The sequence below is a fragment of the Plecotus auritus genome (assembly GCF_963455305.1).
Source record: "Plecotus auritus genome assembly, chromosome: 2".
Lineage (NCBI taxonomy): Eukaryota > Metazoa > Chordata > Mammalia > Chiroptera > Vespertilionidae > Plecotus > Plecotus auritus.
Window position 1 is genome coordinate 22,909,403 of NC_137771.1, and position 13,559 is coordinate 22,922,961.

At 50.4% G+C, this 13,559-nt stretch overlaps 2 protein-coding genes across 2 annotated transcripts in view; both read right to left on the minus strand.

Annotated features, from left to right (window-relative positions):
• Window positions 1–2,644: 2,644 nt before the first annotated feature.
• On the minus strand, window positions 2,645–5,574 carry SMIM12 (small integral membrane protein 12). Its single transcript, XM_080655217.1, has 2 exons — window positions 5,452–5,574; window positions 2,645–3,580 (listed from the first exon to the last, which is right to left on the minus strand). The coding sequence occupies exon 2, from the start codon at window positions 3,573–3,575 to the stop codon at window positions 3,297–3,299; it is 279 nt and encodes a 92-aa protein (XP_080511343.1). The 5' UTR covers window positions 3,576–3,580; window positions 5,452–5,574; the 3' UTR covers window positions 2,645–3,296.
• A 5,945-nt stretch (window positions 5,575–11,519) lies between these two features.
• Window positions 11,520–13,559, minus strand: part of DLGAP3 (DLG associated protein 3) — a 59,067-nt gene continuing 57,027 nt past the window's right edge. Inside the window, exons 11-12 of the mRNA XM_080657946.1 lie at window positions 13,354–13,497; window positions 11,520–12,689 (exon numbers count right to left, since the gene is read on the minus strand). Coding sequence (XP_080514072.1) covers window positions 12,471–12,689; window positions 13,354–13,497 — 363 coding nt within the window. The 3' untranslated portion in view covers window positions 11,520–12,470. The remainder of the gene's footprint in view (window positions 12,690–13,353; window positions 13,498–13,559) is intronic.

Genomic DNA, 13,559 nt, shown 5'->3' on the forward strand with positions numbered 1-13,559 from the left:
CCCCATGAGCTGGGATCCTGGGAGGCTCACAAGAGTCAAAGGGCTCCCTGGCAGGTTTGTCCTGGCAGCTGGCCAGCAGACTTGTGCTAACACAGCAGCAGGCACAGGAAAGGCTCCAGAGAGAATGGAAAAGCACCAGACACTGGGCCTCTGAGGGGAGAGAAGTGATTCCTGCCGTGTTCAGACAGGATAACGCTGCCACCACCATCACTGGGCCGGGAAGGGACCCCAAGGCAGGGCAAGCAAAAAGGCCAAGCACATCCACTTACTAGTGTTTCAGTGAATATGACTACGGGGCCAGTCCAAGAGAGGGTCACATGGCTCCAAAGTGAACCAGCAGGCATGGAAGAAAACCAGCAACCCTGGCCTGCCTGCCTTTGCTCGCACACACATCCACCCTGCAACCTACTGTCACCTGGCATGCAAGAGAGCACCCACGATCCTATAGCAGCACAGCGGCAGCAGGCTGCAGCCAGCCCGTGGGAAAGAAAGCTAACCCAGATATTAATAGACTTGCCGGAGGCGAAATTCAGTGAGGGCAAGCCCTAGGAAATAAAATTATTTAAAAGGGGGCACAATTAAAGTGAGCCTGGAAGAAGGGAGCAACTTGGATTTCCACAGGGAGGACGGCCAGGCACTGGGAGAAGGTGCACCAGCAGTGGCAGGGTTATTCTAGAAAATCCAAAAATATCTTAAGTCTATGGGAAAAAATTGTGGTGTTTCTGTAGCTCTTCTGACTCCTAATGTTTTGCTTAGGCTGCTATTACACTGCATATGCGCAGGATGATCAAAACTGTTTCAAGGGAAACCACTCCTGGGATCTAATATTTGCTACAAATTGTTAGGCTGCCAAAATAATTAACTGTTAACTATCAATTATTAATTTATTCATTGTCAATAATTTATTAATGACTAATTATTGATTATGCTCAGGTCTGCCACAGGGGGGGCAACTCATTAATTAAAAGGAGAGGGGCAGTTTGAGAAGTCAAAAACTGGCAGCCATTGAGATCAAATTAACCCCATGGGTGTGTTAGCCTGCTTAGAACTTTTTAGAAAATGAACTGTCATCGGTTAATCAGAAGATTACACACACAAAAATCTGAATTTCTACCATTTTTTTAGAAAATCTGAAAAATCTGGTATCACTGGGCAAGCAGCACAAATTGGAAGATGCTGAGCAGCGACTGCCCCCTTTAGGCAGGCCTGAGCTTTCCAGTTCCTGGCCTGGCGCAATCACTGAAGCCACCTGACTGACCCCTGTAGGCATCCGGGTTTGTTACTCCTAATAAAAGCACAATGAAGGGATCACAGACTTGGTCATGCTCAGTACTGCCACCGGGGGGCAGCACCGGTCTGTCAATGAGGCCTGTAACCAAGCTGAGCTTGGCATATCCTTTGGTAACCAGAAATCCCATCCTCACTTGGGTAGCAGACACTCCTCCATATTCCCGATCAGATTTGCTCCCTGAGAAGTTAACAGCAGCTCATGTCAACATTCCCACTAGGCCTGGGCAACTTGACTTGTTCTCTCCTCCTCTCTGGCCACCACCTTCTACATCCTCCCAGCTCCTCTCATTCCACAGCTGGTATTTCTACCTGTTCAGGAATTCTACCTTCATCACCTGTTAACACCATCAAAGGCAGTTTGTTCTTCACCAAATGGGCATCACTTGCCTTTGCTCACTGAGGTTAAACGTCAGTTGACCACATGAGGCAATAGGTTATTGTGCCTCTTCCTGCCCTCTGCTCTCACCCCCTTCCAACCTCACCAGCAGCATCTTTTTTATTTAACACACTGAGGGTGTTTTGACTTTAGAGAGAAGGGAGAGAAAAAACATCAGCGTGAGAGAGACATCAATTGGCTGCTTCCTTTGTGTGGATCAAACCTGAAACCTGGATATATGTCTTAACTGGGAATCGAAACTATGACTTTCGTGTACGGGATGATGCTCCAATCCACTGAGCCACACCAGCCAGGGCCCTGCGGCATCTTAAGTGGTAGCTTTTAGTATAATCTTCTATAGCTCTTTAGGAAAGACATTTTATATTATGTGTTGAGATCCTTAAAACTGCTCATCCCATTTCATCCAAAATGCCATTTATTATTCCTACCATTTAACCCAAAATTCAGGAAAAGCCTTATATAAGATATTCATTGCACTATTTATACCGCTGAACCACCAGAAACAACCTAAATGTCCTCCAGCAATAGGGAAATTGTTAAAAACATAACAAAATGTTAGCTTTTCAGTTGTATTAGAGCCCTGGGAGTTGTACTAGAGCCCTTCTTAAAAATCCCTACCAAATGTTCTTTTAAGTACATCGATTATTTTTATAGGGAAAAGTGTGTGTGTGAAATTGGAAAATTTGATAGCAACCGTTAAGCACCCTGGTCTATTCTAATTTAGATTCTAAAAGGTCCAATAAGCCTCTTCTTACCATGACAGAAAAGCTTCTGGGAACCTGGGCCTCCAGGACTCACCACCTCCAGGACCCAGTGCAACCACACTAGTAAAACAAAGCCTCCAGGACCCTGGAGTCCTTAGTTAAAGGCCAATGTTATCCTATCCTGAAATGCTTGCACTTGCATAACTCCTAAGGAGACCCCACACACCATTTGGAAGATAGAATTAGATCAATATGGTTCTCAGATGCCATTTAATCGAGTTTTGCACTATACAGCGATGGGGGATGAAAGATGGTGGCTATTTTCAAGCAAATTCACCTACCCCAAGTGAACAGGCTGGGCTGCCAAGAACAGCCCTTCCCCAGCGAGTCCCCCCCCCCTTTCCTGAGCTGGTAGGACAGGATTTCAGCAAGAGTGAGCACAAAGGACTGGGCAAACGAGGGAAGGAACCAGGTAGATGTCTGAATTCTTCCCATGCAAACGGGAACTAGACATGTGCTATCTCTCTTAAGGCAACACCCCAATCCCATGCGCTTCAGCTTGAGGTCAAACTGCCTCCCTGCAGGGACTGACAGCCAAGGTTCATTTCATAACACTACTCCCAGAAGTGCGCCCAGAAGCCGGGGCAGCTGTGCCCACCATACAACGGATGCAGCCTGCAGGCCAGAACCCTCCGGGGCCTTCCTCTTGACTGGCCCCTCAGCTTCTAGTGTATCCGTGTGCCTGACTGTAGAAGAGCACCCAGTATGTGTGTGGCTGGGTGGTGCCCGAGGGGCCAGAATAAGGGGCCACAATGCAAATCAGATGTGGATTCTGGAGCTGGGTCAACATGGTGGCAGGACCAGTCACAGCTTATGGAAGGACCCATATGGCCCTGTGTCCTCTATTAATTCTTCTCCGGGCGGTTTCTGTTCAGGACAGCTTTAGGGGCAAATTCCAGCTTGTCCTTAAGGCTCACCACCTGGGTGTGGTCCTTGCCTAGCAGCTCATCCAACTTTCGATCTTCCCGACGCTCTGAGATGCTCTTCTCCTCCTCCACAGGCTGGGGATCTTTTCCCCGGATGAACCATTCCAGGTGGTAGCCCACAGCCCCGACCACGAAGGCCACAGGAAATGTGACATAGGGAGCATAAGTACGCACCACGGTCCAAAACACAGGCCACATGACATCTGCAGAAGAGCACAAGGCAGCATTAGGGAGACACCAGCTGCCCCTCCCCACCAAATGGATCACTACGGAGCTCCCCACTTACGAGGCAGCCTGGCACAATTTACTGAGCATCCACCCCTTGCAGAGTAATGCAAGAGAGTACCCTGCTTTATGCAACAGTTGGGTCCCTGAAACAATCCAGAAATTTTCAAAAGATTCAATTGTTAGGGAAGGGGACAAGACTCCATGTTATGACCCATACATTTTGACAATTAGGCAACCATGTATAGCAGAGTTCCCCATGAGCGGACCTCTGGGCTTACCTAATAAAGCTTCAAGTCTATTTTTTTTCTTTTTTATGAGACTGACGTGCTGCCTACTGCGCTAAGAGAGCACCTTTCTTCCTTTTTTTTTTAATATATTTTTATTGATTTCAGAGGAAGGGAGAGGGAAACATCAATGATGAGAGAGAATCACTGACAGGCTGCCTCCTGCACGCCCCATACTGGGGATTAAGCCGGCAACCGGGCATGTGCCCGGACTGGGAATCGAAAGGTGACCTCCTGGTTCAGAGGTAGATGCTCAACCACTGAGCACGCCGGCCGGGCTTCAACCCTTGGGCCTTCCCTCCAGTGTGCCAACCTTTCAAGAATGGGAAAGAAGTCTTTCTCTCAGGTTCCCCAACCTGGCCTAGGAACAAATCTGTAACCCAGGTACCTGGCCTTGACCGGGAATCGAACCTGAGACTTTTCCGTGCACGGGCTGACGCTCTACCACTGAGGCAGTCCAGCCAGGGCAAGTTCTCTCTTTATAAGCAAACACTTTCCCTAAACAGTAACTCTCCATTCAGATTTCCAATTTTTCTTAAAACATATCAAGTATGAGTCCACAAGTATTACCTGTCACATGCTGCACCAGGTCTCCCTGTCCTCCTACAAACATTCTAATCATGTTCAAGTAAGTCAATGAATTCACTTATTTAACACTTATAACCATTTCCTCTGGGTCACACATTGTGCTGGCTTACCCCACTCGTCTGCCTCAAAACACTTTAAACACCAACAGGGCAAGGACAATGTCTGTGGCCCACTGTGCCCTATCCATCCCCCAACACCTCCCACCCTTGCGCGGCCTGGCATAAAATGCTCCAGAAAGTTTGTTGAATGAGTGAATGAAAGCTCGAGCAACACACTAATGTAAAACCACAGCAGTCATCCACCCACCCACCTGCCTTCAAAAGGTAGCAGGAACACAGCAGGTGCCTCTGATGATTACAAGACTAACAAGTCACCCCCCGGGGTAGCAATACGAAAGAAAAGGGTCTCGCATACACTGTGACGCGGATTTCCAGCTCGGCGTGGAGGGAGCCTAACGTCAGGTAAAGGTCAACTGGGTGGCCGGCAAACCTGCCCTTGTGCCGGGGCCCCGGAGGCCCAATGAGATCCAAACCCGAAGTCCGAGATTTGAGAATTGCTAACAAGGGCAGAGGATACCTAACGGGATTGAAGATTAACCCTAACCCTGACTCGAGCCCGGTCCAGGGAAGGGGGCGCAAGGGAGGTCAGGGTCCAAGTATCCAGCCGTCTCCCTCCGCTGGGCTCCGGGTCCCGGCCCCTATCCCGCCACGCTCACGGCCTCGTCAGCGGCCTCCGTCCCCACCCATGTGCCCGAGACCAAGAAGCCCTGGCCCCGAGGGCCAGCTGGGCGCCCAGACTCGACCTCCAACCCCCTGTTAGAATGAGAGCCGCCAGGCCCGGCCAGGGCCACAGCGGACACTCGTAATAACCTCTCCGGTAACTCAGAGGTCAAAGTCAGGAGCCGTCGCCCAGACCACGGGCAGCCCGGCAGCCGCCCCGGGGAAGGGAACTGTCGGCAGGGTCCGCGTGCTCACCTGAGCCACAGCGTCCGGCCCCCGCCCTCCGCCTGCTCGCCCGGACCGCCGCCGCCGCCCCTCCCAGCGGCCCGCGGGGCCTCGCCCGGGATCCCGCCCACCGAACCCCAGCTCTCTCGGAGTGCAGGGATTGGCTGAGCTCCAGTCAAAGGAGCGGAGCAAGCTAGGCGCCCGCAATGGAGCCCGGCTGCGCTGAGATGGACACACGCCCCCTAGGGGCTAGGAGGTTTACCAGTGACGTAACCACGTGCTTTTCGGGTGGAGAAAGGAAAAGGTCATCCACTCATTTATTCAACTGATGATTTCTAGGTGTCTTCTAAGACCTAGGTCTGGGCGCGCGCGCGCACACAAAGACAGGATCACTGACCTCAAGAAGCTCCCTTTAGCAGACTATTAATCTAGGGCTAAAGGACTCTTCAGATCTGGGCTAGCTTTCTAACTGTGACCTTGGGAACAGTATAAATCTGTCTTAGCCTCCTTTCCCGCTCCTATGCAAAGGTAATAACACCTGTTTCACAGGATATTGTGAGGGTTAGATAAGATAATGTAAGTAAAGTGCTATACCAGCCACCTAGCAAGCAGAGAAATAAATTGTTAGTTTACAAATAATACAAATATAGCAAAACCTAAGTTTTACCTGACCCATCAGGTACAAGTATTCACACACACACTGCTCTATTTTTGTTTTTGTTTTTTATTATTGATTTCAGAGAGGGAGAAGGAGAGAGAGAAAAACATCAATGATGAGAATCATTGATTAGCTGCCTCCTGCATGCAGCCTGGGGATCGAGCTCAAAATCCAGGCATGTGCCCTGTCTGGGAATCAAACCATGACCTCCTGGTTCATGGGTCAATGCTCAACCACCGAACCACATAAACCAGGCTAGACATCTATTTTATCGCGTATAGGAAAAAACACTAAAGCTCAAGCCTGAAATTCTCCCGCCTAGCCCTGTCTTTCTACTCTCATTCCACTAGTCTTAGCCAGGCATATTTATCGTTAGTAACACATGCTTAATCCCTCCTTTTCCTCCATGCCGACCAAACTGTTTCACACCTCTATGCCTTTAATTATGCTTTTTCTTCTGCCTGCAGTGTCCTTCCCACCTTTCTTTACCAAATATCTCTGGCTCATTTTCCAAGCTTTAGGAATACCACTGTAGAAGCCTCCTGGACTGATTATTACCCTTCCTCTATAATCTCCAAGAGCTCAGTGCTAAGATCTAGCAGTGCAGATGGAGAGAAAGGACTAGTATAAAGAAATGTGCAGGAAACTGTCATTAGCAGAACTTGTTCACTAATTGAGTAGTTACAGAGAAGGGAACAGAATCACCTAGAACAGTGGTCGGCAAACTGCAGCTCTGTTGACTAATGAGTTTGCCGACCACTGACCTAGACTCTCGATTCCAATAATTACAGGCTGTTGTTGTTCCTTGTGATTAAGTCCCTATCCCAGTGGTCGGCAAACTCATTAGTCAACAGAGCGGCAAACCGCAGCTCACGAGCCGCAGTTTGCCGACCACTGACCAATAACCAGCATTCAGTCAGCCAATTAATTAACATGTGCTAGGCATCAGGGATGCAAAAAATGAATGGGACCATCCTGCCCTCAGTTCTTTGACTGATGGGGAAGCAGACTGGTCTACAAAATGTCAACAGTATGAGTGCCCTGCCTAGGTGGCTTAATTAGTTGAGCATTGTCTTGTGCACCAAAAGGTTTCGGGTTCAATTCCCAATTGGGGCGGATGCAGGAGGCAACAGATCAATGTTTCTCTCCCTCTCTCCCTTCCCCCCTTTCTAAAATCAATCAACATATCCTCCAGCGAGGATTAAAAAAAAAAAAAAAGTCAAGAGTGTGAGAAATGTGGTGATAGAAATATACACAAGTGGCAAAGAGAAGGAGTCCCAGGAAGAATTAGGGAAGGTTCCCCAGAGCTACCTGCCCTTGAGCTGAGTCCCGAGTGATGGCTAGTAGTTTCATCAGGCAGAACTGAGTGGGGCTCAAGACTTAGGAATCAGCCCAGCCGGTGTCGCTCAATGGTTCAGCATCGACCCAAGAACCGGAAGGTCTCGGTTTGATTCCCGGTCAGGGCACATGCCTTGGTTGCAGGCTCTCTCCCTAGGTAGGGGGCATAGAGGGCATGCAGGAGGCAGAAGATTGATGATTTTTCTCTCTCATCAATGTTTGTATCTCTCTATCCCTCTCTCTTCCCATCCCTCTAAAAATCAATAAAAAGCCCTGACCAGTGTGGCTTAGTGGATAAGAGTGTCAGCCTGTGGACTGAGGTGTCCTAGGTTCTATTCCGGTCAAGGGCATGTACCTTGGTTGCGGGCACATCCCCAGTAGGGGGTGTGCAGGAAGCAGCTGATCTATGCTTCTCTCTCATCGATGTTTCTAACTCTCTATCCCTCTCCCTTCCTCTCTGTAAAAAAAAATCAATAAAATATATTTTTTTAAAAAGAAATAAAAATCAATAAAAACATTATTTTAAAAAGACTTAGGAATCAGATAGATGTGGGTTCAAATCCTGCCTCTGCTGCTTGCTAATCTCAGAAGAACTATGTTTTTTTTTATTTGTTTTTTTGTTTTTTTTAATTATATTTTATTGATTTTTTACAGAGAGGAAGGGAGAGGGATAGAGAGTTAGAAACATCGATGAGAGAGAAACATCGATCAGCTGCCTCCTGCACACCTCCTACTGGGGATGTGCCCGCAACCAACGTACATGCCCTTGACCGGAATCGAACCTGGGACCCTTCAGTCCGCAGGCCGACGCTCTATCCACTGAGCCAAACCGGTTTCGGCAGAACTATGTTTTTAAAAAGACAATAGAACCACCCCCTGGAGTTGTTCTGAGTACTAACTCACATAATGTGTATAAAGTGCACAACACTCAGTATCTCCTATGTGCTTAGTAAGTGGTCACTGGTATGTATATTCCAAGTTTATTTCTCCTTCTGTAATAGCCTATGTTCATTTTTGGCATTACTTATTCACTAAGCCAAAAGCCTGAGTGAAATCTTCAAGGTATCTTCATCTTGGCATTATTCCCAAGATCCAGTTTATGTATAGAACCTACAATTTCTGAATGTCTCTCAAATTAATCATTATCTCTCACCTGGACCACCTTAGCAACTCCGTCAATGGTCTAACTTCCATTTTCCCTTTCAGGGTATTTCCATTCTGTTGGTCAAAGGTTCTTTAAAAAAAAAAAAAAAAATTTAAATGAGCCCTGGCCAGTGTGGTTCAGTTGGTTGGGCATTGTCCCCTGCACTGAAAGGTTGCCGGTTTGATTCTCAGTCAGGGCCCATGCCCAAGTTTCACTCTCAGGGTCTCGCTCTCACATTGATGTTTCTCTCTCTCCACCCCCCCCCCCGCCTTCCTCTATAAAAATTCAATAAACTATTCTTTTAAAAAAAATTTTAATAAAATCTCCAGCTTGCCTTAACTGGTTTGGCTCAGTGGATAGAGCGTCGGCCTGTGGACTGAAGGGTCCCAGGTTTGATTCCGGTCAGGGGCATGTACCTTGGTTGCGGGCACATCCCCAGTAGAGGGTGTGCAGGAGGCAGTTGATCAATGTTTCTTTCTCATCGATGTTTCTAACTCTATCCCTCTCCCTTCCTCTCTGTAAAAAATCAATAAAATATATTTTAAAAATATATAAAATAAAATCTCCAGCTTAACCCCTCCTTCCCTTCTCTTTCTTGACGGCAAAACTCCACTTCACCCTGCCAAGGCCCAGTTCAAAAAGTCCCTCTTACAAAAAGTTTCCCCAGACCATGGCCATTTCGATTCCTGGTCAGGGCACATACCTGGGTTTTGGGCTCCATCTCCAGTTCGGGGCGTGCAAGAGGCAGCGGATCCAGTGACCTTCTCACACCAATGTTTCTCTTTCTCTCTCCCCCCCCCCCCTCTCCCTTCCTCTCTCTCTAAAATCAATTTAAAATTTTTTTTTAAGTTTTCCAGACTCCCTGGCTGCTAGAAGCTCCCTCCCCTAGTCTCTTCAGCCCCCGGGAGACCAGGGCTCCTTTTATACTATACCTTTCTGTTTATGTGCCTGGCTATAGCCAGGACTGGAAGCAACTCAAGCACAGGGAAGGGATCTAATCCTCCACTTATCCAGCACAACTACCCAGGCCACAATACCCAAAGGAGACTACCCTCCCCCCACCATCAGCCCCATTTGGGGAGGTTTTGGACATCATGTCTGTGGAAGGATGCCCACACAGTTGCAGATGCTGACCTGTTTCTCCCTGTCCACTCCCATATACTTCATCGTCCCGGAAAAGCTGGCCCAGTTTCTGGGAAAAGACATAGACCCATAAAAAAAAACAAAACACAAAACTATATAATGTGGATGGTTAAACTCAGACTCAGCCACTTCCCAGCTTTGTGATTTGGGATAAGTTGATTAGTCTCTCCAAGCCTCATTTTTTCTCATTGTAAAATGATGGTGATGACAATACCTGCTTCCCAGGATTGCTCTGAGTACTGTCTAGCCCAGTGGTCGGCAAACTCATCAGTCAACAGAGCCGCAGTTTGCCGACCACTGGTCTAGCCCAAACCTCACCCATGACCCAATATCAGAGATGAGAAACAGTATCAGAGAGGTAGTGACTCAGCCAATGCCTTACTTGGCTAGTCTACAGGAAATAGACAGATGGGGTTTTCTGGTGGAAACTTTTGGACAGTCATCCAGTCTAAGTGTTCCCAGACCCAGCTGCCCATCATAATCACCTGGAGCACTTGTTAAAAAGTCCTTTGAGGGTAGAGAGTCCATTCACTAAGTTTTGGACAGGGCCCAGGAATCTGTTTGAGATCAGCCTGAAGTTGATTCACTTTTGGAAATTCGGATCACATGGGGGCCCTCTCCACCTTCCAGTAGTCACATATGAGTGTTGTGTGTACGACCTCTTGCTTTTCAGGTGGTCTCCCAGATCAGCCTGTAAAATATCTGTTCATGCCACTCTTCTATTCAAAACCTTTCCATGGCTCCCCCCAGCCCTCAGAATCTATGCCTACCTACTCAAGTTGCCCAGTGTGATCAAGCTTTGGCACTCCCAATGCCTTTCTTCTCCAGGCCTTGCATAGCTGTTGTCTGATCTTGGAACATTCTTCCCAGCCTCAGCCCCCCTTCAGTGGCTAATACCTCATCATCTTTCCAGCACTCACCCTTATATGTTATCTGCTTGTTCACTGTTTTTTCCTAAGACTGTAAGCTCCATAAGCATAGAAACTACACTTGTTCAGGGCTGACTCCTTGGTGTTGGGTGCCAACAGTGATTTTTTAAAAAAAAAATTTCAGAGCGGAAGGGAGAGGGAGGGAGAGATAGAAACATCAATGATGAGAGAGGATCATTGATCGATTGCCTCTTGCACACCCACTACTGGGGATCAAGCCCACAACCTGGGCATGTGCCCTTGACCAGAATCGAACTCAGGACCCTTCAGTTCACAGGTCAACGCTCTATCTACTAAGCCAAACCGGTTAGGGCCCAATAGTGATTCCTAATGAATGTTTGCTGAATAAATGAATGAGAATTGGCTACTCCAGTGTGGCCCAGAAGAGCTGCCAACCCCCTGGAAATCTTTTCCTCCTGCTTCAGGGTGACACATCAACTCCAAGGACTACTTACGGACTGGAAAGGTGGCTTTCTGGGTGCACATTGCCATCATACCTTTTCTGGGCTAGCTAAAAGCTCATGATTAGCCAGACCTGGGTCCACCCCCTTCAGCCCCGTGACTTTAGACAGGTCACTTAACCTCTCCTGAGCTTCCACTTTCTCATCTGTCATAAGGATGAGCCACATTCGTGTAATGCACTCACCCTTTGCCTGGCCCACAGTAAGTATCCAATAAATATTAGCCATCAACACTAGGTTTGGACTGCCATTTAGCTTCCAAGGAAAGTTCTGTTCTCTGCCCCCACCAAAGTGCCCACCCATAGGAGGCATCAGAGAATATGGTAGCACTAAATTGAACAGAGTGTTTCTGTTGCTGATCTGGAATGACTGGAGCAGAGGGAACACCGGGCCCTCAGGGGAAGGGAAACCAATATTCGTCCATATCGAAGAATAACCACACTCCCTGTTTATTGAGCATATGCTGTGTGCCAAGGCACTGGGCTCTGAGCTCCCCTCCCTGGGGGGCCCTGGAGGACTGGGAGGCAGAAAGGGAAAGGCGTGCAAAGGTGGAAGTCCTCCCCTCTTCACCCCTCGTGGGCCCCTCCAGGAGCGCCGGGATCTTTCCCCAGCTGGCTCAGGCAATCTTTGCTCTCCCCGCCTCTCCTCCCTCCACCCCCAGGCCCCCATGCACAGTGCAGAGGTGGCTTCTTCAGGAGAGAGCAGATGGCTGGAGTGCAGTTCTGCCGTTTTATTTTTCCTGGGATACTCAAGGGGATGTGGGAACAGCCACAGGTGTGGTGAGGGGGAAGCCCCCATCTCCCCTCCCCAGCAGCGGGGAAAGGGGAGAGGCCCAGGCGCCCTGGTCCTGGGTTGGTCCAGCCACTGTGGTCCCTGGGCCCGGTGGGCTGAGGGCTGAAGGTGAGCCCCCAAGAGGGTGGGGCGGGCTCCTAGGCGGGGTTCGGGATTCTTCATAAAAAGCCACGAAGCTGATCCCCACGAAGCCCAGCCCCGCGGGGTGGGGGGGACGCAGAGCCCAGATGGGGGACCTGGCCCGGCCTGGCCCGTGGGGGGGTGGGGGGGGAGGTAGGGGGGAAAGAATGGCAGAGATGGTGCCCGTGGGAGGAGGTGGGGACGAAGCGTCGGACCAAGAGAAAGGAGGGTCCAGGTGGTGGGGGCGCAGGGCGGAGAGGCACGGCCCCCGGCCCAGCCCGGGCGCCTTCGCGTGGGGTCAGGAAGGTAAAAAACCCACGAGAGAGCAGCGGGCAAGAGGGGCCGGGGCGTGCGGAGCCGGCGGGGCGGGCGCACGGGCAGCCCGCGTTCACAGTGACCTCGACGCTGGGTGTACAGTACGGGTAGAAAACCGCGGCCGGGCCGGGCTGGGCGGGCCGGGCGGGTCACAGCCTGGTCTGGGCCTCGGGGATGTAGATCTCGATGCTGTCGGCGCTCTCGGTGGCCGAGCTGTGGCGGAAGGAGGCGGCACGCTTGGCCGCCAGGAGCCGCTTGCGCGCTTCCTGCCGCTGCCGGTCCACCGAATCCAGGGAGCGCTCCTTCACCGGCACGCCCCGGCCCCGCGACGGCTTCTTTGGTATCGGCGGAGGGACCTTCTTCTCCTCCTGCGGGAGAGGGGCGGCCGCTGAGTTTGGGGGCGGGGTCCCACCTGACCTTCCAATTCACGCCCCCTCCGCTTGGAGGATGAACCTCCCGAGGCTCGGCCACCTGAGAGCCCTTAGAAGCTGCTCTGCACCCGAAGCCCCAGGTGTACCTGTTCCCACAAGGTCAAAACGCACATTTTTCTTTTTTAAAAAATATTGATTCGAACGCCCCTTGGTGGCGCCGTTCCGAATCAGTGTTTGCTTCACTCCAGGTCCGGAGGGACGCAGACAAGGCAATGGGGGTTCACACACCAGGCTTTGGGGCCCATCACGACAAGGTCTAGTGAGATGATGGCTGAGGGGACCCTCTAGGTCCGAGCTGAGGGCAGCCCGCCCTTCGGGAAGCTCTAGGTCTGCTCCCTCAAACTGCAGCTGGCCCAAGGTGGCTGCTGCCACCTCGGGTTCTGGCAGCTTAGGCAGCAATGAGCACCAGGGCCAAGCAGACAGCAGTGACCAAGGGTGGTCATTTTGGAAGAGGTGGTCATCATCACTTGTCCAGGGTTGCCTTTGCTGCCCATGGGTCTCCTCCTGTCCCCCTGCCCCCCTGCCCCCACCCCCAACATGCCTCCATGGGGAAGGGCATTTTCCAGGGTCTGACTCTTAGCTTCAAGGGACCTTCCCCCACCTTAGGCTCCAGGAGCTTCCAGCTGTTGGCCTTGAGTTGCTGTAGCTCCAGGAACTTGAGGGTCACATCCTCGATAGAGAGCTGCAGGAGGTCCCAGAAACCCGCCAGGTCCTGGAAGGTGGGCACAGGGAACGCAGTGGGGTCCTGCAAAGGAAGGAGACATAGGAGAGGCAGCCAGTCAGGAATGTCGGAGCCCCAGCCAGGAC